The sequence below is a fragment of the Pseudonaja textilis genome, chromosome 2 (assembly GCF_049901715.1).
Source record: "Pseudonaja textilis isolate UNSWEBS1 chromosome 2, rPseTex1.2, whole genome shotgun sequence".
Classification (NCBI taxonomy): Eukaryota; Metazoa; Chordata; class Lepidosauria; order Squamata; family Elapidae; genus Pseudonaja; species Pseudonaja textilis.
This window is the reverse complement of record NC_141991.1, coordinates 240,837,356-240,863,145: the sequence shown is the minus strand read 5'-3', so window position 1 is coordinate 240,863,145 and position 25,790 is coordinate 240,837,356. Positions and strand designations below refer to the sequence as shown.

The 25,790-nt window shown below is 39.5% G+C and overlaps 1 protein-coding gene across 2 annotated transcripts in view; it reads left to right on the top strand.

The window, feature by feature from the left end:
• Positions 1 to 25,533, top strand: part of MALT1 (MALT1 paracaspase) — a 45,426-nt gene extending 19,893 nt beyond the window's left edge. For both annotated transcript variants that reach the window (XM_026715388.2, XM_087927440.1), the window contains 9 exons: positions 2,361 to 2,390; positions 5,309 to 5,512; positions 11,422 to 11,599; positions 12,869 to 12,943; positions 14,826 to 14,953; positions 19,725 to 19,874; positions 21,667 to 21,824; positions 22,120 to 22,245; positions 24,533 to 25,533. In XM_026715388.2, the coding sequence (XP_026571173.2) occupies positions 2,361 to 2,390; positions 5,309 to 5,512; positions 11,422 to 11,599; positions 12,869 to 12,943; positions 14,826 to 14,953; positions 19,725 to 19,874; positions 21,667 to 21,824; positions 22,120 to 22,245; positions 24,533 to 24,985 (1,502 nt within the window). In that variant the 3' untranslated portion in view covers positions 24,986 to 25,533. The remainder of the gene's footprint in view (positions 1 to 2,360; positions 2,391 to 5,308; positions 5,513 to 11,421; positions 11,600 to 12,868; positions 12,944 to 14,825; positions 14,954 to 19,724; positions 19,875 to 21,666; positions 21,825 to 22,119; positions 22,246 to 24,532) is intronic.
• The last annotated feature ends 257 nt before the right edge of the window (positions 25,534 to 25,790 follow it).

The following is a 25,790-nucleotide window of genomic DNA, read 5'->3' as shown; positions in this document are numbered from 1 at the left end:
TCATGTGGTAGACTGAATCATATCTATTTTGACCTCCTAAGTTTATTGTGAGAATGCTCCTCCGGTAGCTAAAGACTTGAATTGTTGAGTGGCTATGCTTAGGTGGATACCTGTTCGTTCTTTAACCATGGGGCATCAGAAATATGTATCAGCTATTAATGTATATCAGCTATTGTATTATTTATATATGATAAGATAATCCAGATACTAAGTGAAGATAGTATGAAATGAATCACGCGATTGAGATGCTAAAACTAGCACAGATATATAATCAAGTGCTTGTTAAATTATCAAATTATACTTCCTTTAGGAATTATGCTAAGCACTTTGTTCCCTCTCTAAAAATCATGTCAGCTCTCTTACATATTTGAATTTTGACAAGTATTGCTATGGGTTCTGAACCACTTTCTTTGCATCCTATGTCTTTGTGAGTATTTGTCATTAACATTGTAAGTTGCACAGTAATAATAATAGAACAACAAAAAACAAAAACGTGTATCTGGCAAAGAAGCTGATTTTCAGTTTCCAGTGGCCAAGAATCTTTTACTAGCTCAAAAGCAGGAATTAAAATCCCTGAAAGCTACATTAGGTTTATATAATGAGCTTGGAAAGCTATTTCTGATTTATATACTGAGTTCTCTTTGGGTAGCATTGTTGGAATATTTTCATAACTGAAAAGAAAGTAAATGATCTTGCAAGGAGTTTCCTTAGTTTAGCAACACTTGGGAACAGCAGGGCTGTAGTGTCCAATTTTTAATTCCTTGAAGCATAATTCTGCTTTCATCATTCTAGAAATAGAAATGTATTTCTTTCCACCATTAAATAAAAATATCAAAAGAGGGCTTCACAAATTATGTTGGAAACAGATTGTGGCTAGAATGCAGTATTGCAAGCTAACTCTGCCCACAGCCAGGAGTTCGATTCTCACCATTTGAAGCCTTCCCTCCTTCCGAGGTGGGTAAATGAGGACCCAGATTGTTGGGGGACAATAGGCTGACTCTAAACCGCTTAGAGAGGGGTGTAAAGCACTGTGAAGCGGTAATATCAGTAAGTGCTATTGCTATTATGGGGCCTTTATTTGACTGTTTGCATTGAATGGCCTGATAAATGGAACATTTATGGTTTTTCTGAACAGATTTTATTTTACCCACGTTTCATGAAATTCCCAAAATTGTTCAATTATTTAATATAATGGCTTAATTACATTAAAATATAATTCTAGCAGATTGCTAAAACAAAAACCAGACAGCTACTTCTAACAAGCCCAGAAAATTATAATTACTTCAGTAGGGAAGATTGAAGTTTTATTTTTGTAACCTGCATACAGGTAATCCTCGACTTACAACCATTTGTTTAACAACCATTCAAAGTTACAACAGCACCCCCCCCCAAAAAAATTTCTTATAAGTGATCGTCGTATTTATGATCATCGCAGCATCTCTTTGGTCACATGATCAAAATGTGAGTGCTTGGCAACCAGCCTGTATTTACAATAGTTGCAGCATCCAAGAATCATGTGATTGCCATTTACAATCTTCACAGCTGGCTTTTGGCAAGCAAAATCAATGAGGGAAGCCAGATTTGCTTACGAATCATGTGATTCACTTAATTACTGAAGCAATTTTCTTTAAAAAGACTGGCAAAAAAAGGACGTGTAATGGGGCATGACCAGAGGTGGTTTTTCAGCAGGTTCTGACCGGTAGCGGAAGAGAACCGGTAGTGGAAATTTTGAGTAGTTTGGAATACCACCTCTGACTGGCCCCACCCCCATCTATTCTCTGCCTCCCGAGTCCCAGCTGATTGGCTGGGTCTTCTTTTGTTGCCCTGCACAGGAGAACTGAGCTGGAAAGCAGGTTAGTGGGATGGGGAGAGAATGGAGATTTTACAGTATCCTTCCCCTGCCATGCCATGCCCACCACTGGGCATGACTCACTTAAAAATCACCCGGCTTAGCAACAGAAAATCTGGTCCCAATTTTGATTTTGTAAGTTGTGGACTGCCTGTAATACATATCCAATAATCTTATGAATTTTACAACACAGATCAGTCTAGTAGTGCTCAGTTTTAAAAGTCACCTAAGTGGAATTCCAACAGGAAATAAAACTGGATAACTCCAGGGAATAGGATATAACTTTGTAAAAAATTAAAAACACGAAACATTTCCCTTGTTAAGTGTTAAGAGCTGAGGAACATTTGAGGACCCAGATTGTTGGGGGCAATATGCTGACTATAAACTGCTTAGAGAGTGCTGTAAAGCATTGTGAAGTGGTATGTAAGTCTAAATGCTATTGCTATTATTTGTAAATTTTATTGACATTAGCGAGTCCAAAACGTTTTTTCATTCTTTCTTTACAAAACAGATCTTGAACAACCAACTGAAAGACAGTTTGGTAAGTAGTATTATATATTTTTTCCAGCCAGGCAAATATTTATTTTATTAAAACACCACCTATCACACTAATACAGCAGCTCCAAGCCGCTATTATACAGAGATGATGCATATCTAAGGTAGTGTTTCCCAACTCTAGCAACTTTAAGATATGAATGGCTATGAATTCTGGGAGTTGAAGTTCACATATTTTAAAGATGCCATGGTTGAGAAACGCTGATTCATGACAAAAGTCTTCCTCTGCCTGTTTTTGTTAAATTACAGAAATTCTCCCATTCTCTAACAAATTCACTTCTCAATACCAGATTACTCATTTATCCAAGAAAAAAAAACACCAAAAAAACAACAACAACAGAGCAATATGGTTCTGGCCAAGTTTACAAAAAGAAAAATCTGTATTTTCAATATTTAACCATTAATTAAATGAATTCTGTAAATTAAATAAAGAAAATCCTGCATTTGTAGTTTGTGACTGATGTCTGATGGAATCTGTATATTCTACTCATGTTATATATTATCTAATCCAAATCACCTTATTTCATATTTTATGGTACCACAATAATCTTCATAATTCCATGATTTGGACTCTTACCTCCCAGTTTTAGCTTTGCTTAGCAGTAAGCAGATAAGGAAAAAAGTTCTATTCTAGGTATACAAATTTAGATATGTAGATTTATACTTCCTTATTATTTATTTAGATTTATATGCTGTCTTTCTTCCAGGAATTTAAGATAGCTTGCAGGAGTATCTCTCCATAGCAGCATAATGGAAGAACTCTCATGCAAGTTAAATTTTCTTTACACAAAGTTGACAGATCCAGAAGGATATACAGTGGGAGAAAGACTGATGGTACAAATTCTAAATTTGCAGGAGAAAATACCATCATTGACTACATTGGTTTAATAATAATTGCAGCAGCCCATTAAATTAAAACTTTTAATTTAATTTAACTTAAATTTCAAAAATCACATTAAAATCTAAACCATACATGTTCCTTTATAGGTAATACCTTCATCATTGCTCAAGAATTATTAAAGTCTAAAAATAGTTCATTTTTGAAAAAAAAAATGCTTTCTTTTAACTTCAAAACTCCTAATAGTTAAATTAAGTAATTAATTCAGACAAGCTTAATTTCTTGCTTTATTCTTTGTTTGAAATTTGGGCTTCCAGAGAAGGTGTTTAAGCTCATTCTGGGAAAGGTTCCATTAGAATTTGATTCTTTGTTTGGCAAAGAACATTGTTTATACAAGGGATTTATTTAAGTATAGACATGAACAACAAAAGGTCAGTGCATTTCCTTAGCACAATAAAATGCAAACTATTTGTATGGTGCTACATAGAGATCCTCAGTGCAATGGAAACTAGCTGGGCTATTGCAATTATATGAAACAAATGCAATGATGGAATTTGCTCCTGCAAATTCAGAATTTGTACCATCAGTCTTTCTTTTACTGTTGTACCAATTTGTATGTGTCAAGTTTGTATAAAGAAAAATTAAGTCAAATGAGAGTTCTTTCATTGTGCTGCTTTGGAGAGATATGCCTGTAAGCTACTTTAAATTCCTGAAAGAAAGGAGGATTATAAATCTGAATAAATAATAAGGAAGGATTAAAATCTACATATTTTAATAGCACATGTGATTTAACAGTGATGTTCCCACCATTACTATAAAAACTGTTCAAGAAAGCTGAGATTATTCAAAGATGAGTCAAGAATCTGGAATTCCTATTCACAATTTTGATGAATAAAGAGATTTGCAAAGCAAGATAGCATTTAACAAAATGCAAAATTCCCAACCGGAAGTACAATTCATGTTGTTTGTTGTTTGTATTACATCTGGCAGTTTACACCCTGTTTTGCTAATGTATGCTTTCTCTTTGGATGAAATCCAAAATAGGTCCGTATTAATTCCCTCTCTGTTGTATTAACCGCCCCAAACAATTGAACTCTTGAGAGTGTGCAGTCATTTCTAACTCTGTCTCCATGAAACGCCTGCCATTGAAATAAATCTTGATAGATTGTGTTTCATCTATAAACTATGTGTTCAATCACTACAGCTGCAAAGATAAAACAGTAAATATAAGTCCAAGGGAAAGAAATTGGTTTGCAATGGTTTCAGAAAAACGATTAATTTTTATTATATCAAAATCACTTTTTAATGCTTTGGTAAGGCCACACTAGGAATTCTGCAGCTAATTTTGGTCACTCGATGTAAAAAAAAAAGATGTTGAGATTCTAGAAAGAATACAGACAAGAGCAACAAAGATGATTAGGAGACTAAAACATAAAAATGGTTGCTGGAATTGAGTATGTCTAGTTTAATGAAAAGAAGGACTATGGGTGACATGATAGCAGTCTTCCAATATCTCAGGAGTTGCCATAAAGAAGAGGGAGTCAAGCTATTCTCCAAAGCACCTGACAGGACAACAAGAAGCAATGGATGGAAACTAATTAAGGAGAGAACCAAACTAGAACTAAGGAGAAATTTTCCTGATAGAGAATAATTAATCAGTGGAATGACTTGCCTCCAGAAGTTGTAAATGCTCCATCACTGGAAGTTTTTAAGAAGAGATTGGATAACCATTTGTCTGAAATGGGATAGGGTTTCCTGCCTGAGTAGGGGGTTGGACTAGAAGACCTCTAAGGTCCCTTTCAACTCTGTTATTCTGTTAAAACAAGGCAGGAAGTTGAACTTGAATCAAACCTTGGACTAATGTTTGCCCTTGCTTCTGCAGTTGATATTAAGTTGCTTTGCCTCCTTCTCCCTAAGTAGGCTTCATTGCACATTTTTTAATGAGGAGTTACTTATATATAAGATACCATGAAGTCTGCCTATGAGTTGTCATGCATGTTAATTTCCTTGCATGCATAACGATGGAAAAACTATTTAGAAACTTGCTTTGTTTTCTCCCTTTGTAGCAGTAGATAAAGTGGCACTACTGATGGGGAACATGAGCTACTATAACCATCCCAAGCTCAAGGCTCCATTAGTTGACGTTTATGAGCTGACCAACGTACTGAGGCAGTTGGACTTCAAAGTGGTCTCCTTGCTGGATCTGACGGAACCTGAGATGAGGAATGCAGTGGATGAATTCTTATTGCTCCTGGACAAAGGTGTCTATGGTAAGAGTTTGTGATTTGGTGGCCAGTCAAGACAAGTTTGATTGCCAGGATGTATCTTTCACAGTTACCTTATTTGGTTGAATCTGGATTTCTGCAGTGAGGAGGGAATTGGACTGGATAGCATAAACAGCTTTTTCTAGCACGGTAATACTCTGATTCTAATAAAGTAAACAAAAAACATCACTTTATAAAATACATAAGAAATTTACGTTACATTGGTTGTAAGTCCAGGACTACCTGAAACATACAGGTAGTCCTCGGCTTATGATCATAATGGAGCCGAGAATTTCTGTGGCAAGTCATGATGTTGTAAGTCAAGGAAATTGTGTGACCAGTTTTAATTTTATGACTTTTTTATGGTAGATGCTAATGCCATGGTTCTTAAGTAAATAAAGTGGCCGTTAACCACACATGGTTGTTGTTAATCAAATCATAATGGAGCCCAGAATTGTCTCAGGGGTGTTTTGGGGGAGGAGAAACCAACCAAAAATATCATAAATCACAGTCACAGGGCCATGGAATGGTGCAACCCAGTGGTGGGCTGCAAATTTTTTAATAATCAGTTCTCTGGGTAGGCATGGCCAGTTGGTCATGTGACTGGATGGATAATGTCACTCATCACACCCAGCCCTGCCTCCTGGCCATTTGTCTCAAAGGAACAGGTAGGATTCAGCTGGTTGGGGCTAATCCAATCACTGGTTAGTCCCACCCCTGCCCATTTTTTGGCCTGTTTTTCCCCAAAAACAGCCAATAATGGCCTGAAAAACAGAGGAGGAGGGGCCAGCCAGTGATCCGATTTGCCAGTTATCCGAACCCCACAGAATCAGAACAAGGGGTTCAGGCGAACCGGTCTGAACCTGTAGCAGCCCACCTCTGGTGGAACCAGCTATTGGAACCAGTTGTCAAACACCCGAAATGAGGTCATGTGACCATGGGGTTGTGTGCAGCCATTGGAACTCAGGAACCAGGTTGACAGTAATATTTGGGAGGATCTGTCACAACTTTGAACACTTGCCAAGTGACTGATTGTTAAATGAGGTCTACCTGTATACAGTAGAGAATCTGTAGATAATGCCATCTTCATTAAATTGGCACTGAATATGGCTGAAGTTCAACATGTGAAACTTCCATTCAGCAAGTGGCTTGGACAATCCTCTTATTGCATATTCCAGGAATATTCCTGTCCAAAATTTATAGCAAAGATGTATCCCGGGCCTTCCTCTAGGCACAAATGCAGACTGTGGCTACATTCCCTGTACAGATGAGAGGCCTAATCTGTGTTTCTATCTGGTTGATGAATTATAAATGTAAGCAAATATATGTGTCCCTGGATAATGTTCCAGGATCCAATCTGGGTTGGTCACTGAGGTTTAGTCTTCCGAGCTTTCAGACTTTGTTGCGGAGTCCATCCTCAAGGACTTAATGAGCCTGAAAGCTTAGAAGACTAAATCTCTGGTCTCGGTGACTGACCCAGATTGGATCCTGGTTTATAATTTTTTCCTGACCTGACCCTTTTATTGTGAGCCTGTCTCTTAACTTTTAATCATAATGAGCCATGGTGGCGCAGTGGTTAGAATGCTGCTCTGCAGGTTACCTCTGCTGACTGCCGGCCAACTGCAATTTGATAGTTCGAATCCCACCAGGCTCAAGGTTGACTCAGCCTTCCATTCTTCCAAGGTGGGTGAAATGAGGAACCAGATTGTTGGGGGCAATAGGTTGACTCTGTAAAACTGCTTAGAGAGGGCTGTAAAGCACTGTGAAGTGGTATATAAGTCCAGGTGCTATTGCTAAATAGCATGAAGGTTTATTATTGTTTACTTTCTTAAATTACTTCTTTTTTAAAATAACATTATCTTCAATTTATATTTTAGTATTTGCAAAGTCCTTCTTACATTGATTTTATGTGATGGTATGGCTATTACATTTTGTTCGGATCCTTTCCAGGTAATCTCAAGCCCCCGAGAGTCTTTCAGTCAGTGTTAACTTTTTTGATCATTTCCAAAGTAGATCTGCTACATTGGGTGCCTTGGTGTTCCCTGAATTTCAAGTAGTCCTTTGGATCTTGTCAAGATGCTTGCTCTTCATCTATGCTTGGGCACTGAATTTTAAACTGATTCATGTTTCGAATTTAAATAATGCTACTAGGAAGCACCTAAGAAATGGCCTTAAAACTTGACAATGCAGGTTCAACATATTTATCAGTTATAAACTTTGAAATGCCCATTTATAAATAAATACATTTTATTCATAATGCCTTGGTAAGGCCAGATTTGGAATACTGGATCCAGTTTTGGTCTCCACACTGTAAAAAGGATGTTGAGCCTCTAGAAAGACTGCAGAGAAGAGCAAAAAAGATGGTTAGAGGACTGGAGGCTAAAACATATAAAGAACAGTTGCTGGAACTGAGTATGTCTGATGGGAAAAAAAAGACTGGGGTGACGTGATAGCAGTCTTCCAATATCTCAGGGGCTGCCACAAAGAAGAGGGAGTCAAGCTATTCTCCAAAGCACCTGAAGGCAGGACAAGAAGCAATGGGTGGAAACTAAACAAGGAGAGGAGAAATTTAGAGCTAAGGAGAAATTTCCTGACAGAACAATTAACTAGTGGAACAACTTGTCTCCAGAGGTTGTGAAAGCCCCAACCCTGGAAGTTTTTAAGAAGAGATTGGATAACCATTTGTCTGGAGTGGTGTAGGGTTTCCTGCCTAAGCAGGGGGGTTAGACTAGAAGACCTCCAAGGTCCCTTCCAACTCTGCTATCCTAATATGTGTTTCTAATTAAATACATTTTGATTTGACTTTGATCTTCCCACCATGCGGTCTAGTGTTTTCAAGTTGGAATGCGGCCTTCAGGCTGCACATTTTTTCCTATTCATTTTGTGTATGCATGTAAAAACGTCTTTTGCTGAATCTGTTTAATTAAGCATGGTGTCCTCTACCCAGTGCGCCTCTCTCTCATGTTCTTTTTGTCATCGCTTAATCTTTTAAATGAAGAGGCTGTGGGCAAATCATCGATATTCCTCTTACGGGCCTACTACTTTTTTGAACTGATTGAAAAATGCCCGTCTCTGAAATCTCACCAGTGTTTTATTTTTCACAATTGTCATGACAAATGCTCTTCACCAGGCCAGGATAGGAAGAGCCCAGCTCCTAATAGTATACAAATATAGTCATGCGTTGATTCATGTTGGACATGTCTCCACAATGGATGCTAGTACACAATGTGGAGCGGTTATATATGCAGCTTTCTCATAGATCAGATGCTTGATGCTTGATTCACTTAGTTCCTCCCGATCTGACATTCAGAATGCCTTTCGCTCTTCATGTGGCTGAGCCAACAATCGCTCTGACAAGAAGATTTATTGTAATAGCACTCAAAGCTTTTCAGACCATAGCATTCTTGGACAATCCTTTTTAGCCGTGGCTTGTCAGGAACATTCAGATCCCTTGCGGCTGTCGATGGGATGTTGCAGTTGCTTGGACGATCAGGCTCATGCATGCTTGTTGTTGTGCTTTGTTGGCAGTAGGTGCGGATGGCTGAGGTCTCTGAGAGTGAGGACTCAGATGAGAGGCCTGCGTGTGATGTAGGGATGGGGCCAGGGCTATCGGAGAGTGGGGTGCTACCTTCGGAGCTTGTGGAGTCTGGTAGCAGTGATGAAGAGAACCCTGGGGTGCCTGTGCTCAGTCGAAGAAAAGAGCAGCTGAAGCAGCACGGGAGACTTGGGAGTAAGGCTGGAAGGGGATGGCCCCTCCCATAAGGGATAAAAGCCAGCCTTCGAGGTTGGCTTCTTTGCAGGAAGCAAAGAAGTTCTTTCAACTTCAAGTTCTCATGGAAATCCTGTCTGTTCTGGTTCGTGTTTGAAGATTTTTGGTTTGGAATATTTCTCTGCAGTTAATCTTGTATTCTTGGCAGCCTTTCATAACCTTGAAACCTTGGTCTTATCTGGGACAATTAGTTTTAATTACTCTTTGCTGTGGATGAACAGAATTCACAGAGATACATTTAAAAGGTTTGCTTTTATATATACTTTGTGTTTATTTGCTTTGAACGAGGCTTGGGTCAGAACACTTGTATCCATTAACTTGATGTCCCTGGTGTGTTTTTATTTATTTATTTTTAGATCGAAATTGTATACCCACCCAACTCACACATAGGTATCTACAGATGTCTTACAAAATTTTTTAAAATCCATGGCATAATAACATTCATTTTAAAAAATCCATCCCCCGCTTCCTGTGACAGCAACAACACAATGAAATCAGCCACTTGATCGGGTCCCTCTCCATTCGTAGGCCCCAGGCCCACTGACAAAGCTATGTTTTTAAGACTTTTCAGAAAAGCAATAGGATAGGGGCCAACCATACCATACCTCAGAGGGAATGAAGCTCCATAAAGAAGGGGCCACCACTGAGAAGGTCCATTGTCATGGCCCCACTAGATGGCAATCCCTAATCAATGAAACCCATAGCATGCCCTGTCTTCCTGTCCTGGTGGGCCAGGTAGATGTAAGACAATATTTTAATATTGTAATCAAATATTTTGAAAGTTCTAGGTCACAACCTAGGAAAATCCAAACCCGGCAGAAAGAGAAACATATTTGTTATCATGGGCTCTTCAGAGGCCCTATCATGATGTCATCTAGCGATTATTTAACAAAACATGTTTTGCACAACCGAATATTAAGTAAACTTCTCCAAAACTCATGAAATTTTATACAGGTTTTATACACACACACATACACACATAAGACTCAGTAGCTTTCTCTTCCATTTATTCAAGCTACATTGTTTAGGAAAAAAAGTAAAAATACAACACCGCTTCCTTTCGAGAAGCATTTTTGTCAAAATAAGTTTGACTCTTAGGCACTTAACAGATATTTGCAGGCAGATTTCTTAACCACAATACGGAAGTGATTTGCTTCTGCATTATGTATTTTTCTGACTTATTATTTGTTTAACTGAGTGTCTCAAAGGTGCTTTTTCAGGAGGCAACCGGACTTCCTTGTTTTTTCGCCTCTCATCCAAGAAGCTTCTTCAGCTCTGACAGGATCCTGGGGAATGGAAGGATTTATATTCCTTGCAGGCAGCTGATCATTTGCATTCTTTTAGAGGGTCGTAGGAGCACTACTCAGGTGACCCTGAGAACACAGATAAACCTACAAATGCTTCAAGGACCCTCTAAAAGAATGCAAATGACCAGCTGTCTGCAAGGAATATAAATCCTTCCATTCCCCACTATCCTGTCAGAGCTGAAGAAGCTTCTTGGATGAGAGGCGAAAAAACAAGGAAGTCCAGTTGCCTTCTGAAAAAGCACCTTTGAGACAACCATGGCCTGGATGACTGAGAACCTCTACAGACTTTTGTTTAATTGAATGAATATTCCTTGCGCTCTGAAAGGAATCAAGGGAAAATAGCAATAGCATTTAGACTTATATACCGCTTTACAGTGCTTTACAGCCCTCTCTAAGCGGTTTACAAAGTCAGTCTATTGCCCCCAACAGTCTGGTTCTTCATTTTACTCACCTCGGAAGGATGGAAGGCTGAGTCAACCTTGAGCCTGGTGGGATTTGAACTGCCAAATTGTAGGCAGCTGGCAGCCAGCAGAAGTAGCCTGCAGTACTGCACTCTCACATATGCGCCACAGAGGCTCCCTATGATGGTGTTAGAGCAGCAGTGATATCTGGGCATTATGAGCACTGAGGTTCAATGCCAAACATCCTTAAACTCATGCAACTCTACGTTGGGGTAAGAAGGCTGCATTAAACTTCCTTTATAACCAGCTGAAGTAGGTCCTTATCCTGATATCTCAACCTAGATTCCTTGTTTGTTAGCAGGGAAATTAAATAAATTGTGTTGCTTAGCAATCTTGCTTAGTACAATTCTTAGATGTGTTTTGGTTTTCTCCCCCCAGGTCTATTATATTATGCTGGGCATGGCTATGAAAATTATGGTAATAGTTTTATGGTTCCTATTGATGCTCCAAATCCCTATCGAGCTGCAAACTGTCTATGTGTACAAAACATCCTCAAACTGATGCAAGAAAAAGATACTGGCCTCAATGTATTTTTACTGGATATGTGCAGAAAACGGTATGATATTGCTTTTACCCATTAAGAATTCAATCCCAATAATTCAGGGCCCAAGATACACAGCTGTATGGATGCTACAGAAAGAAGCCTGTTAAATCAGCTAGCTAAATACGTGTTTCACAATTTTCCAATTCTTGGGAAATTATTTTTTTTTTAACTTTGTTTTCAAAACAAATGCAGAATAAAAAGAAGGGGGCCCTGATGCACTCTGAACTTGACACAAGGACCTCTTCATTTCAACCCTAAGCTACAAATATTCTCCTTTAAAGAAATATTTCCTGGGCAGTTTTCAAGAAGAGATTGGACACGTATTTATCTGGAATGGTACAAGTCTTCTGCTCAAGCAGGGAATTGGACTAGAAGACCTCCAAGTTCCCTTCTAACCCAGTTATTCTATGTTAAGTTCTGAAGACCAGTGCTGTTCAGTCAACTATACAGTCAGCAGTCAGATCAAGGATAATATGACTCCACCTATGAATGCCACAATAACAGTGGTATTCCAGATTAGTTGAAGTTTCTGAACCGTGCCTTCAAGGACATTGTGGATACTGTAGTAAACTAGACATGAGTGGTTGCACCAAGCTGTCTAGGAAACCAGTTCAATAAAAATAGATTGTAACAGTATTTTAACCAGACAATGAAATGGTGAGGTAGCTGGCTATTCAACCAGCTGCTGTCTGATATATAGAAGAATGATAAATGCATAATAGAAAAGGATTTATAAGGGTCTAGAAGTGAAGCAAGCACTAAGTGAGACGAAAATCTCTTTCTTAAATAAAATTGGAATTATCCGATTGCTTCCAAAAGCCAGTCTTCTAGTATTTTCAGCATAGTATAACTAATCCGGAGGCATTTTTGTTTAATTATGTGATTATCCAAGATATTTGTAAATCTCTTTTCTTCATTGGCTCAAAAAGAGTTTTGGGTCTTTGCTATATATCAACACATCCAAAGATTGTAGCATATATCAAATGGCTTAAAAGACTGAATTTTAGATTCCAGTCCTGTTCTTCAAGACTTGCCTTCATTTTCTCCTTTAATTTAAAAAAAAAAAACAGCATGAATTGTTTACCAAGCTGATAGAAGCACTTCACACTTTTGCCTAAGTATCCATTGGCAGATTCTTCCAAGGGAGTGAAAGAAAAAGATTTAGAAAAAAAAATAACAATATGCAGGAGTCATAAAAACCATTAATTGTTCTATTCTTGTTGGAATATTCTATTCTGATTCAGGCTTTTTTGATCATTCTGATTCTTGTGTTTATTGAAGGAACGAATATGACAATACCGTTCTCATCTTGGATGCCCTGAAAGTTACAGCTAACATTGTTTTTGGATATGCCACGTAAGAACAGCTATTAAAGTATTTATTTTTTAGAAGTGTGGTAACTTATTTTAATTTCTAACGAATAATAATATCTGTTATTTTGAGTGTTATATGGATAAGATTCTGACCATGTTAGAGGTTAAAATCTGTTTTATTCATGATCGTTATTTAAACCAGAGGTCTCCAAACTTTCACAGTTTAAATTAGAGGTCTCCAAACTTGTGGACTTTCACAGTTTAAATCAGAGGTCTCCAAACTTGTGGACTTCAACTCCCAGAATTCTCCAGCCAGCATAGCTGGCCGGAGAATTCTGGGAGTTGAAGTCCACAAGTCTTACAGTTGCCAAGTTTGGAGACCTCTGACTTAAATTGTGAATGGGCCTCAAGAGATGTTTCATTCCTCTGTTACTGAGTCATGGACATGATTTTCAATATTATAAAATATTGAAATATTAAATTCATAAGTCTCATCTCTTCCTTGCAAAAGAAATAACTGGCTATACTTGTCGATCTGAATGTTAGCGTCTTCTTAGCCACATGATGAAAAACTTGCTTTTAAGACTGAGGAGACTGCATTTAGTTCAGTGTGAGACATCTTACTACCTAGATTGTTTTCCCCCTGTGGTGAAGAAAAGAACACAATAAGTCTCGACTACGCTGAGAAATCCCCTGAATTCTAAATAGCAGCTATTATTCTTCTCTGAGGGAAGAAAAATGGAGGGACATTTCTTAAGGCCACATAATGTATCCATGACAAGAGCTGGGCTTGAATCCAGATGAGATCCTGTTTATAGAAATTGATGGTCCTCAGAACCTGGAGGACTGTTTTTTTCAGACTTGGCTGCTATGTCCTCTGACACCATGGTTGCTCATTTGTCTTATGAGCCAGTATATAGGTGGGAAGGGCCATCATTGGCTTCCACCTCAGGAAGAAATACTGTTATCTGTAGATAGGTTTTTGCAGAGACTTTTTCCCCGTGTGCCAAATGGTCACTGTGAAGAATGAAGCTGGCCTCCACAGTCTGTCCACCCGTCCATTCATCCATCCATCCATCCTGTTCTGACCAAGGCTTCCTGAGACATTAACAAACACTTGTTAGTCCCAAAAACCTTTTGTTTTATTTCAACGGCTGTGAATTATGGTCATTCACAGCCCTTAATGAGTCTCAAACAGTTTGTAAATAGTCCCACAGTAGTCTGCCAAAGTCCTTTGGGATAAGTCTGATAAGTACGCACCTTATCTTTCTTGAAGTGCTGCCAACGACTAAATTGCCAATTAGTTGTACAAACAGAGCACAAATTCAACATGGAGCTTCAGGTTTCAAACTGACCAGTACAAAACAAAGCTGCTTCCTGAAAAGGTTCATGTCCCTTTGCTCCTCCTTTATGTCTTATAGGAAGGCCAATCACCTCCAAGCCTTACTCCTGAGTCGCCCTTTTTGTCTTGACTGTTCTTGTCTTCTTGAAGCTCTGTGCATGTGCTCAGGCTTCCCCTGTTCCTCTGCCTCGCTGCTGTCAGATTCTAGAGGCTCTGGAGTCAGCACATAACTCCCAGATGGCCCTGGCCCCAACTCTGTATTGGAAGCAGAGCCCTCATCCTAGTCCTCTCCAGACTCTCGGGCTGGCCCATGTTCCTCCCCACTTTCAAACTCTGCTACCAGCTCCGTAGGCTGCTGGTGGATCACAACACATCCATTGAAAGAGTCCATTTGATGGCCTGTGGCCTGCTGACATATTAAACTCTTTTCACTCTGTCTGAACAATTTGAACAATTAGAAATATTCCTGCTGCCCCATCCAAAGCAACTCTACCTCAGAAGTTTAAGCTTAGTAGTTTAGATGCTGCATGATACAGATGCCTCTCCATCTACGGTGCTAACATACTGTCTACATATTGTCAAGGTGCCAAGGGGCAGAAGCGTTTGAAATTCAGCAGTCTGGATTGGCCAATGGGATTTTCATGAAGTTTTTGAAGGAACGCTTATTGGAGGACAAGAAAATTACTGTGCTGCTGGATGGTGTGGCAGAAGGTGAGAAAAACCTACCAGAAATAAAGAGAGGCGTTCATGGATTAATTGTACAGTAGTCCTTGCTTAACAATTGCATGTCCAATGACAATTTTAAAGACATGACAGCCCTGAGCTGTAGCTTATGACCTGTTCTATTATTGCAGCTGTTGCAGTGGTCATGGGGTTACAATTCAGGTGTGTGGCAACTGGATTGCAATTATGACATCACATCATCCCACGGTTACATGATTGCCATTTGCAAACTTCACTGCTGACTTCGGACATGCTAAGTCAATGGGGAAGCTGGTGAAAAGTCATCAATACTAACCATATGACAGGGATGTGAAACTCAAGGCCTGCGGGGTGCTTAGATCTGGCCTGTGGGCTGCCTTGAAAACAGTGAAGGTGTGGCCCAGGTGCCTCTGCCAGTGAAAATGGAGCTGGCCATGACAGCCTCCTGTGCACGGTTGAGCTCCGTTTTCGCTGGCAGAGGGCTGCAGGAGGCCTCCCCAAGCTCTGTTTTCTCTGGCAGAGAGCAATACAAGGCCGCCGCGGCCGACTACAGAGCCTTGATGAGTGACACATCTCCCTGGCCACACCTCCCTGCCCCCCCCAAAGTCAAACACAACCCTGAGGCAGCCCTCAAATGAAATCGAGTTTGACACCCCTGCCATATGACATGTTTAACATGAGATTCACCTCACCACAATCAGAAATACCAAAAATGCCATTGTAAGATGGCTCAGTCATATGACATCATACTTTATGATGTCCCTTAGTGACCTGAGTTGTCTGTCGTTAAGTGAGGACTTTATATATATATATATATATATATATATATATATATATATATATATATATATATTATTATATACTCCACTTACAAGGAAAATTATAAGCGAGGGTTTTATTGGCAATGTTTTGTGGACCAGAAACAAACCCACTATTGATGTACAAGAGTGCACTCCAGGAAATTACTCTATATTTCAGTTTTGATCAGTTCATAAATTCTTCCCTATATCTGAATTACTAGTTACAATTGTCACACATAAGAGCAATTCTTTCGCATAGCCTAGCTTGATGTTTCATTATTTGGTTCTACACCAAGAGATTAAGTTTGGGAAAAGCTAGGGAATCAGCAGGTATGCCTCGTTTATATAAGTTTACTTGTTTCTTTATCAACCTGGAGGGTTGTCGATCAAATGGATTTTTGCCATATTGGAATACAGATACACATTTTAAACAAGCATCTGGAAGCCTTTGAGTAAAACAGCCTGGGGGAACGGTGCAATGTCAGTGGAAACATTATTGGCAGAGAAAGAATTAGTGAAGCGTGCATCTGTCATTTTTCTATTCAAAACCATCCCTTTTTGCAGTTTTTGTAAACAAAAATGAAGCCGGTTGGAGAATTTGCTGCCAACATTATGAAAAATGTTTAATGTGCCTTCATTTATTTGAAGTTGATTTTTTTTTTGGCAGAGTAAGAGAGAATTGGAGAAGGAAATACCTCTAACTTTGCTCTTTTATATAGATTCTGCAGCTGGTCACAACTACTGTTTTATAGTCTGCTGTATTTTGGTGCCATTTTTTTTACTAGAATTAATTTCTCTGATAATCCCAGAAAATTAAGGAGTTGGGTACTAAATGTATTGGTACTAGATAGGGGATTAAATAGGAAGCTATGCAGCTGTCAGTTATTCCTTTGACAATTAACTCCAAACCTGCCTACTAAACAGAGAATAGAAAAAAGAATACCAGAACAAGGCAACATGACACATTCACAAACACAGGCATCCGAAATTATCAGTTCAGTGTTTACCATTATAAATAGAAAAGCTGCCTTCATCGCATACCCCAGTCTTAGAAAAGCCCTGCCATTCAGAATAGAATGGAATGGAATGGAATGGAATGGAATGGAATGGAATGGAGTAGAGTAGAGTAGAGTAGAGTAGAGTAGAGTAGAGTAGAGTAGAGTAGAGTAGAGTAGAGTAGAATAGAATAGAATAGAATAGAATAGAATAGAATAGAATAGAATAGAATAGAATAGAATAGAATAGAATTCTTTATTGGCCAAGTGTGATTGAACACACAAGGAATTTGTCTTTGGTGCATATGCTCTCAGTGTACATAAGAAAACATAAAATACATTCATCAAGAATCATCAGATACAACACTTAGTAACAGTCAGGTTACTAAAAGAAATCAAATCATACATAGGTTACTAACACACAATCAAAATATACTAGGAACACAAATAAAACAATATAAATTGTAAAGATATAAGCAACACAGTTATAGTCATAAGTGGGAAGAGATAGGTAGTAGGAAGGATGAGAATAATAATAATACAGTCTTACTAAGTAATTTGACAGTGTTGTGGGAGTTAGTTGATTAGCAGAGTGATGGCATTCAGGGAAAAACTGTCCTTGTGTCTAGTTGTTCTGGTGTGCAGTGCCCTATAGCATTGTTTTGAAGGTCCTCAATGGAAGGCAGGTTGGTAGCATCTGTTTGTTTGTTTTTAATCTTGCAGGCCTAATTACTCTCTGAAGTCTATGTCTGTCTTGTTTGGTTGCAGAGCCAAACCAGACAGTTATAGAGGTGCAGATGACAGACTCAATAATTCCTTTGTAGAATCAATAGAAAAGAAAGGGCTCAGCCATGAGTAGACAAAGTGGCAATGAAGTTCAGTTGAGGTTCCTTGAGACTTTCTGAACTTGGTTGTTTTCTATGAAACATTTCATTACCCAAACTAGGTAGCATCATCAGCAACATGAAGATGTCACCTCGTTTGGGTAATGAAATATCTGCAAAAAAACGCAACCAATCTCAGAGAGCACCAAGGACCCCTCATTTCAATCCTGAGCTACAAATATTCTCCTTTAGAATAGAATAGAATAGAATAGAATAGAATAGAATAGAATAGAATAGAATAGAATAGAATAGAATAGAATAGAATAGAATAGAATTCTTTATTGGCCAAGTGTGATTGGACACACAAAGAATTTGTCTTTGTGCATATGATCTCAGTGTACATAAAAGAAAAGATACATTCATCAAGAGTCAAGAATCATAAGGTACAGCACTTAATAATGGTCATAGGGTACAATAAGCAATCAAATCATACTAGGAAACAGTCAATATAGATCATAAGGATACAAGCGACAAAGTTACAGCCATACAGTCAAAAGTGGGAGGGGATGGGTGATAAGGAGTGATGAGAAGGTTAATAGTAATAGTAGTCTAGACTTCGTAAATAAGTGCAGATGAGTTCACAGCCCTGCTGAATCCAAACACCATCCAGTGGGATATCTCTGTCTCTTTCTTAGCAGCTTTTGGATTCAGAGGGTTGGAAATTATTGAGAATTATCCTCCACTGGGCCTAATGTTAGGCCTGAAGAGTGGGTCTCTTCCTAATCTGGTTGGACTTTGGATCTTATGTAAATTTCTTCCACCGGATTCTTGGGAATTTCTCTTTGCAGAAATGCCTCATGGCTCATCCTTTATATCTAAATTATAAAGCAAATATTTTAATGAATCCAATGTGCTTATAAGAGACTGCTTTGTTCCAGTCTCCGGTCATATTCAAAGTCCTATCCTGGAACAGAAAGAAGGACTTCCTTTGGTAGTCTCCACATTGTGTGGAGATACAGGTAGTCCTCAACTTACAAGCAGTGACTGTTTGAAGTTACAACCGCACTGAAAAAAGTGACGTATGACCAATTTCTGCACTTAACAACCAACCATTGCAGCATCCCCCTCAGAGGTGGTGTTCAGCAGGTACTGATCAGTCCTGGAGAACCGGTAGCGGATATTTTGAGTAGTTCGGAGAACCAGCAAATCCCACCTCTGACTGGTCCTGCCTTCATCTCTTCTCTGCCTCCTGAATCCCAGCTGATCGGCTGGGTCTTCTTTTGTTGCCCTGCACAGGAGAACAGAGCTGGAAAGCAGGTTAGTGGGGTGGGGAGGGAATGAGGATTTTGCAGTAACCTTCCCCTGCCACGCCCACCCAGCCGCCACCCCCAGAACCGGTAGTAAAAATGTTGAATCCCACCACTGATCCCCATGACCAGGTAAAATTTGGGTGCTTGGCAACAATTTATTGCACGAGATTATGTGATCCCCATTTGTAACCATCTTCCCAGCGAGATTCCGACAAGCAAAGTCAATGGGGAGAGCCAGATTCACTTCATGACAGAATGATTCACTTTACAGCTGTGGCAAGAAAAGTTGCAAAATGGGACAAAACTCACTGAACAACTGCCTTGCTTAGCAGAAGAAATATTGGGCTTAATTGTGGTTGTAAGTTGAGGATGACTTGTATGTCTAGCTCTCCTCTGACCTTCAAGAAAAAGTTGGAAAGTCCATTTTAAACAGGGATTTGATGTCTTAAGCTGTATGCTGGGACCCTCATCTATTTTATTTGATTGCTTATTATACGCTATGACTATTATTAAGTGTTGTACCTTATGATTCTTGATGAATGTATCTTTTCTTTTATGTACACAGACAGCCTATGCACCAAGACAAATTCCTTGTGTGTCCAATCACACTTAGCCAATAAAAAAGAATTCTACTTCTATTAAATTGTCTGAATTGAGGCAACTGGGATACCTATTTCATATTGTTTCATGATAATGTGTATTACCTAGAATCTTAAGGTCAGCAGCATAGAAATTAATTAGCAGTTTATGAAAATTATTGTACCAAATAAATATTTTTCAGAGGGAAGAAAGAGCATGATAATTATTAATCAAAATAAGCATGTGGGGTTTTTTCTTTCTTTTATTTTTAGATATGGGAAAGTGTCATCTTACCAAAGGCAAGCAAGCTTTGGAGATTCGCAGCAGCTTATCTGAAAAAAGAGCGTTAACTGATCCTATTCAGCAAACTGTAACCTCAGCAGAAGCTTTGGCACGGAATCTACAGTGGGCGAAAGCGCATGGTACAGTACATGGGAAAATGACCTCTTTACTTAGCCATGAGAAAGCCATGACCTTGGACCAGTCTCTCTCAGTCCAACTCACCTCACAGGGTTGTTGTTGTTGTTGGGAAAATAAGAGACAATGGTTTATTAGATACGTTTGCTGCCGCGAGTTATTTGTAAGAATAATAAAAGCAGGATACAAATTAAGTAACTAACTCTGTAGCCCTTATGTCCCTGAAATACATACTTTAAGAATTAGGTTATTTGTTTCAAATGAATTAGCTTCTCACAGTACAGAGGTCAGAACAGATAGAGGAAAAGAGCAAAGGAAATGAAATATACTGTATGTCACTATTTCCTTGCTTAATTTACCAGTATTATCCCGTAACTAAAGAGCTGGCAATTGTTTTATTCCCTCCATCCACCCAAACTTTCTTGGTTATACCCAGTCCTCTCCCCCGTGTACACCTCTGAATTTTGGCTTCCTGTCTATTTGGGATGGAAAAACTGCAACAAAGTTTTTATTAATCTTTAATAAAAATTTTATAAACAGAATCCCCCACCTCTGCAATACTTGTATTTAAGTCCTTGACTTAAGGCCACAAGGGAGCCGGCCCCTTATAGCTGCAAGTTATCACGGTCATAAAGCAGGTCACCCATTGACCAGCCTGATTTATGACCTTTTTTGCAGAGGCCATTAAGCAAATCACCACAGTTGTTAAACAAAACCATTCTCTATGGGGCATTTTACCAAAACCTGGAATTAAATGCCAATTTTCAGCAAAAATGTAAATCGTGATTATATCACCGCAGGATGCTGCAGTTGGCCCTAAATACAGGCCAAGCTCCTGAAATGCAGTCATTGTGACTGCAGGGGGGAGGGGGGAGCATTGGAACTTTGGACCCTGGGCACAAAATGGGGAAGTTTGTCATACTTTCAAATGGTTGCTAAGAGACCAATTGTAAGTTGAGTGCTACCTGTATTTGGTCCCTCTCCAATGTTACACCCGCCCTAAACAATTAAATATAGTTCCTAGCTATGATTTCCCCACTTTTCTTAATTATTTTCAGATTTGCTAATTATCACTTGTTATTCCTACAAGGCAACACTTAACAGATAACAGATAATCAGAGTTGGAAGGGACCTTGTAGGTCATCTAGTCCAATCCCCTACCCAAGCAGGAGACCCTACACCATTTCTGACAAATGGCAGCCCAATCTCTTCTTGAAAGCCTTCAGTGATGGCACTCCCACAATTTCCGAAGGCAAGCTGTTCCATTCGTTGATTGTTCTCACTGTGAGAAAGTTTCTCCTTATTTCCGGGTTAAATCTCTCTTGTTCAGTTTCCATCCATTATTCCTTGTCTGGCGTTCAGGTGCTTTAGAGACCCTCAAGGGCAGGGGTGAGCAACTATGGCCTCTTCACAGTCTGTGGACTTCAACTCCCAGAATTGCTGGCTCAGGAATTCTGGGAGTTGAAGTCCACAGGTCATAAAGGCACCATAGTTGTTCATTTCTGCTGAAGGGAATGACAGGTTGATTTAGGATGCTGTTAAGTAAACGAAAAACAAGGTGGTTTTTTTTTTCAATATGGGCCCATATTTTAGGAGGAAAAAAGAACAGTGGATTAGAGGGCAAGGTACAAAAATATACAATAGCATCTTCCAGCGGTTGGAAACCACTTCCCTATATCTGCAACTGTGGAACTACTAAAATAAACTTCTGAAATTCTGGGAAGATCATGTTTGCAGAGCTGTTTCTGAAGAGTAACAGGTATGGATCACCGCCTTCCAAAATGTGCTTATTTCCAGAACTTTCTGAAAGTATGTACCTTCAGTTTCAATGCGGGGTTCGGATTCAGCTTGGTTTTGCTGCAGAATTCTCCAACGTCATGATCATCTACACCAGAATCGTAAAGAAGCCGCCTGAAATAGCCGTTTGCAACGCTTACGTCACTGATTTTCCTCTTGTAAGTTAGTCTCAGAAGATGGCACATTTATTGCTTGGAAGGCTATGTGTACAAAACAGAAACAGCATGCTTTTAACGTGAAACACAACTTGACATGATATAAAGCAGGGCTCTCCAAATTTGGCAACTTTAAGGCTTGCGGACTTCAACTCCCAGAATTCCACAGCCAGCCATGCTGCGAAGTCTTAAAGTTGCCAAGTTTGTTGAGCCCTGATATATAGGATAGAAATGGAGGGGGGAGTTCAAAAATCTAACCACCTCCTCATTTTCATTTTATTGTTTTAAATGTTCACAGGAATTGGATGTGGATCCTAAAGAGGCCAATAAAGGAACTCCTGAGGAAACTGGCAGCTATTTGCTTTCAAAAGATTTGCCGAAGCACTGCCTCTACACTAGAATAAGTTCACTACAGAAGCTAAAGGTAATTACTTGCAGGCAAATTTGGTTTGCTTTCTTATATTTGTACATTCCCTGAGTAGCAGCAATGCCATTCAATTACTGTTTAGAGTTTAGACCCACAAAGATTATCCTATGCTTGCAACTTTAAAAGCAGAGTATGTATGTTGAAGGAGCGGAAGGGTGGCCTAGAGGTGAAGATGCTTGCCTACCACTCAGAAGATTGAGAGTTCAATCCTGGGCAGTGACAGATGTTTCTCTATCAGGGTGCAAAGAGAAAATAGTTGCTGTGAAGTCCGCATAGGTGTCAGGAAGGGCATCCAGCCAGTAAACGCTCAGTTCCATTCTGTCACCCCAACTCCATCCCGATAACAGGGATTATAGATCATGAAATGAAAAAAAGGTGGGGTATTTGAAGGCTACCAAACTGCAAATGTTTCATGTTTCATTCATTGAATGTGGGTCAATGGTCCCTAGAAAAGTAAAACAAAACGGTACAGGGAAGTTGCTGGAAAAAAAATAGTAGGAGATACCGGCATCTGTAACAAGTCTTAAATAGGGCTGAGAAATGATTTGGGAATGAAGTTTAATTTGAGAAACAGGTAGTCCTCAACGTAGAACCATTAGCTTAGCACCATTCAAAGTTACAATAGCACTTTAAAATATTATTTATGATGGTCCATGTACTGAAACTGTTGCAGTCCCCACAATCACATGATCATGATTCAGGCACTTGACAACCAACAGATATTTACTATAGTTGTGGTATCCTGATTGCCTTTTTTCAACCTTTCTAACCAGCTTCCAACAAAATCAGTAGGGAAAGCTGGTTTCGCTTAACAATTGTGGTGAATAAGTTTCACCTAACAATTGTGGCAAAGAAGTCATAAAATCAGGTGTGGTCATGTAATGACTCACTTAATGACTTCATTGCCTAAGGACAGAAGTTCTTATTGCAGTCGTGGTCATAAGTCAAGAACTCCCTGTACTATTTCGAATGAAGAAATTGACCACTGAAACTGCAGTGTGAATTTAGCAGAAAAAAGAATGTAATTTGATTTGCAAATCACCCTAATGGCTGGTGGTCCAGCACAAATTTCCCTGTATGAGACTACTGGAGTTTGTAATTGTGTACTCCAAAGGGGCCTCATTTTGGAGAAAACTGATCTACCTTGAGTCACACTGGATGGGGAAAAATATATTTAGCTCTTGATTTGATTTTCCATGGAATGTCTACCTCTCAAGCCAAATTATTTCTGTGAAATTCCTTTGTCGGTCAATTCCTTTGTTCTCTAGTGGAGAGCAAGCCAAATAAGACCTTCATATCTATCTCTGATAACTAGTGCAGGGCTTTCCAAACCTGGCAACTTTAAGACTTGTGGAGTTTTAACCCCCTTGGGAGTCGAAGTCCACAAGTCTTAAAAGTTGCAAGATTTGGAGACCCCTGATCTAGCATAACATGGTGATGGCAGAACATTAGAAGTTTCCTCCAAAAATACATTTATTGGATATATCATATGGGCACAAGCTGGTGAAAACCGACTCTAAAGGTTCCTGTGGTTTTCACCTAATTAACAATAAAAGTTTTCCCCCTTTCCCAAGCAATCTGTCACATGGTCCAATCAAGGTGCTGTCCGGTTGCTTGGAAACATCACTCCTCCTCTCTTCAGCTACCTGTGGGAATGTCCTTGGTTCACAAGGGAGACTATTTCGCTTTGACTACAAAACCCCCACTATCTCTATTCCCCCCTCCCTATCCCTCAGCACCATTATGATAGCACTAAATCCTCCAAGTTGGCCTCGCTCAGGCTAGCTTCAGGGTTGACAGTTAGATGGCCAGTATCCTTTTTAAAATGTCTTCCTCTTGTAAATTTCATGATAGGAATACAGGGATCGTTTGGTTGCAATCATTACCGTTGGGTTGAATGCCTGGCACTAATTCATTAGTATATTTACTTATGATTTATATTGACTGTTTCCTAGTATGTTTTGATTGCTTATTGTACCCTATGACTATCATTAAGTGTCGTACCTTATGATTCTCGGCTCTTGACGAATGTATCTTTTCTTTTACGTATACTGAGAGTATTTACGCCAAGACAAATTCCTTGTGTGTCCAATCACACTTGGCCAATAAAGAATTCTATCTATCTATCTTATTAATGTCTCTCTTTTTTATTAATTTTTTTAGTATAATAATTCCATCTTCAATTAAACAGTATGTCGTCCGAGTATAATATCTTTGTAAAGCAATAATCAAAATTTACAACAATATTCATTCCATTAGCATTAATTCTCTCTTTCAATCGCAGGAAGATTTAACATTCACTGTTTGCCTGCATTATGAATACATGGGACTGGAGGACCCGGTGGATGAAAGAAAGGAGGTTAACATTGGCAAGCCACTGGTTGCCAGATTGCGCATTTACCAAGGATTTGGAAAGTGCAGCTGCTTCCAGAACTGTTCTTTGCCTAACAGCGCTTCTTCCACCCAGTCACTGGCCCCAGAAGCATCTGGATTCTGCCCATCTCACCTGAATCAGCTGCATTCTTACACAGGCTTTGTCCAGTCAAGTCCTTCTCTCATAGAAAGCCTGAGGCAGCCGCCAAGATGCCACTGCAGGATGGTGCCAGACAGATTAGTTGCATGGCAATCAAAATGGCCGCATTCATACGATTCAGACCTGAGCAATATTCCTGTGGAGACCACAGATGAACTGGAATCTGACTTCTCTGGAAGTTTAAAACTATCTCATGAGCCTTAGCCAACTTTATATTGTAGGTGGGAACAGCATTTTCAATGGCCTTGCCCTGGGATGAAATTTTGAGGCCTGGTGACATCTTGGTCTGGATCCATGCGTAAGGCTTACAGTTGTTGGCTGAGGGAGAAAAAGGTTTAGAAATGTCTTCAGACAACTGGAAATTAAAGTTGCAACATTCCCAGATGTTATCCCTTGTGAGGAGAAAGACGAAAAAGAATTTGGTAAAGGCAAACTAGGTTTCTGTGGAAAAGGACTCCCTAATGTTGATTGTCAGAATAAGCAGAAGGCTTTAAGATACAGAGATTTTAATGTGCTGACTGAGAGACTTAACAGGAGTTATGATACCAGGCTTCCACTTCACCAGGCAACAAGGAGAAGGAGAATAGCAAATAGGCCAGAAAATCAGGCGATCCCAATGGACAGAACAGGCATACGTGTAAGCAACGTTTTGGGAGGAAGAAGACAACCTGGCCTGTTGTGGAGTCTGAAAAGGAGCCATTGCAGAATGATCTTATAATCCAAAAAAGTGTTTATTAAAGGAAGTTAAGGGATACCAAGCACCAACTTCCTTTGCTCTTGATTCTGGCTAAGGCAGCCAGACTGTGCAGGCTACTGTAATGGTGGCGGCAGTTGAGTAAGAAAATTGGTAAGATAAGATGTGCTGCCACGCTTCTATCCTTCTGCAAGAGCCAGAAGACCTGGCTCTGCTGGTGGGCCTGGGGTCCAAATGGCAGCTGCTGGATTCATCTTTCTTTTTTGGTAATATCTGTTAGTGTTTGGGGATAAACCCCCTAGCAGAGTGTGCAGC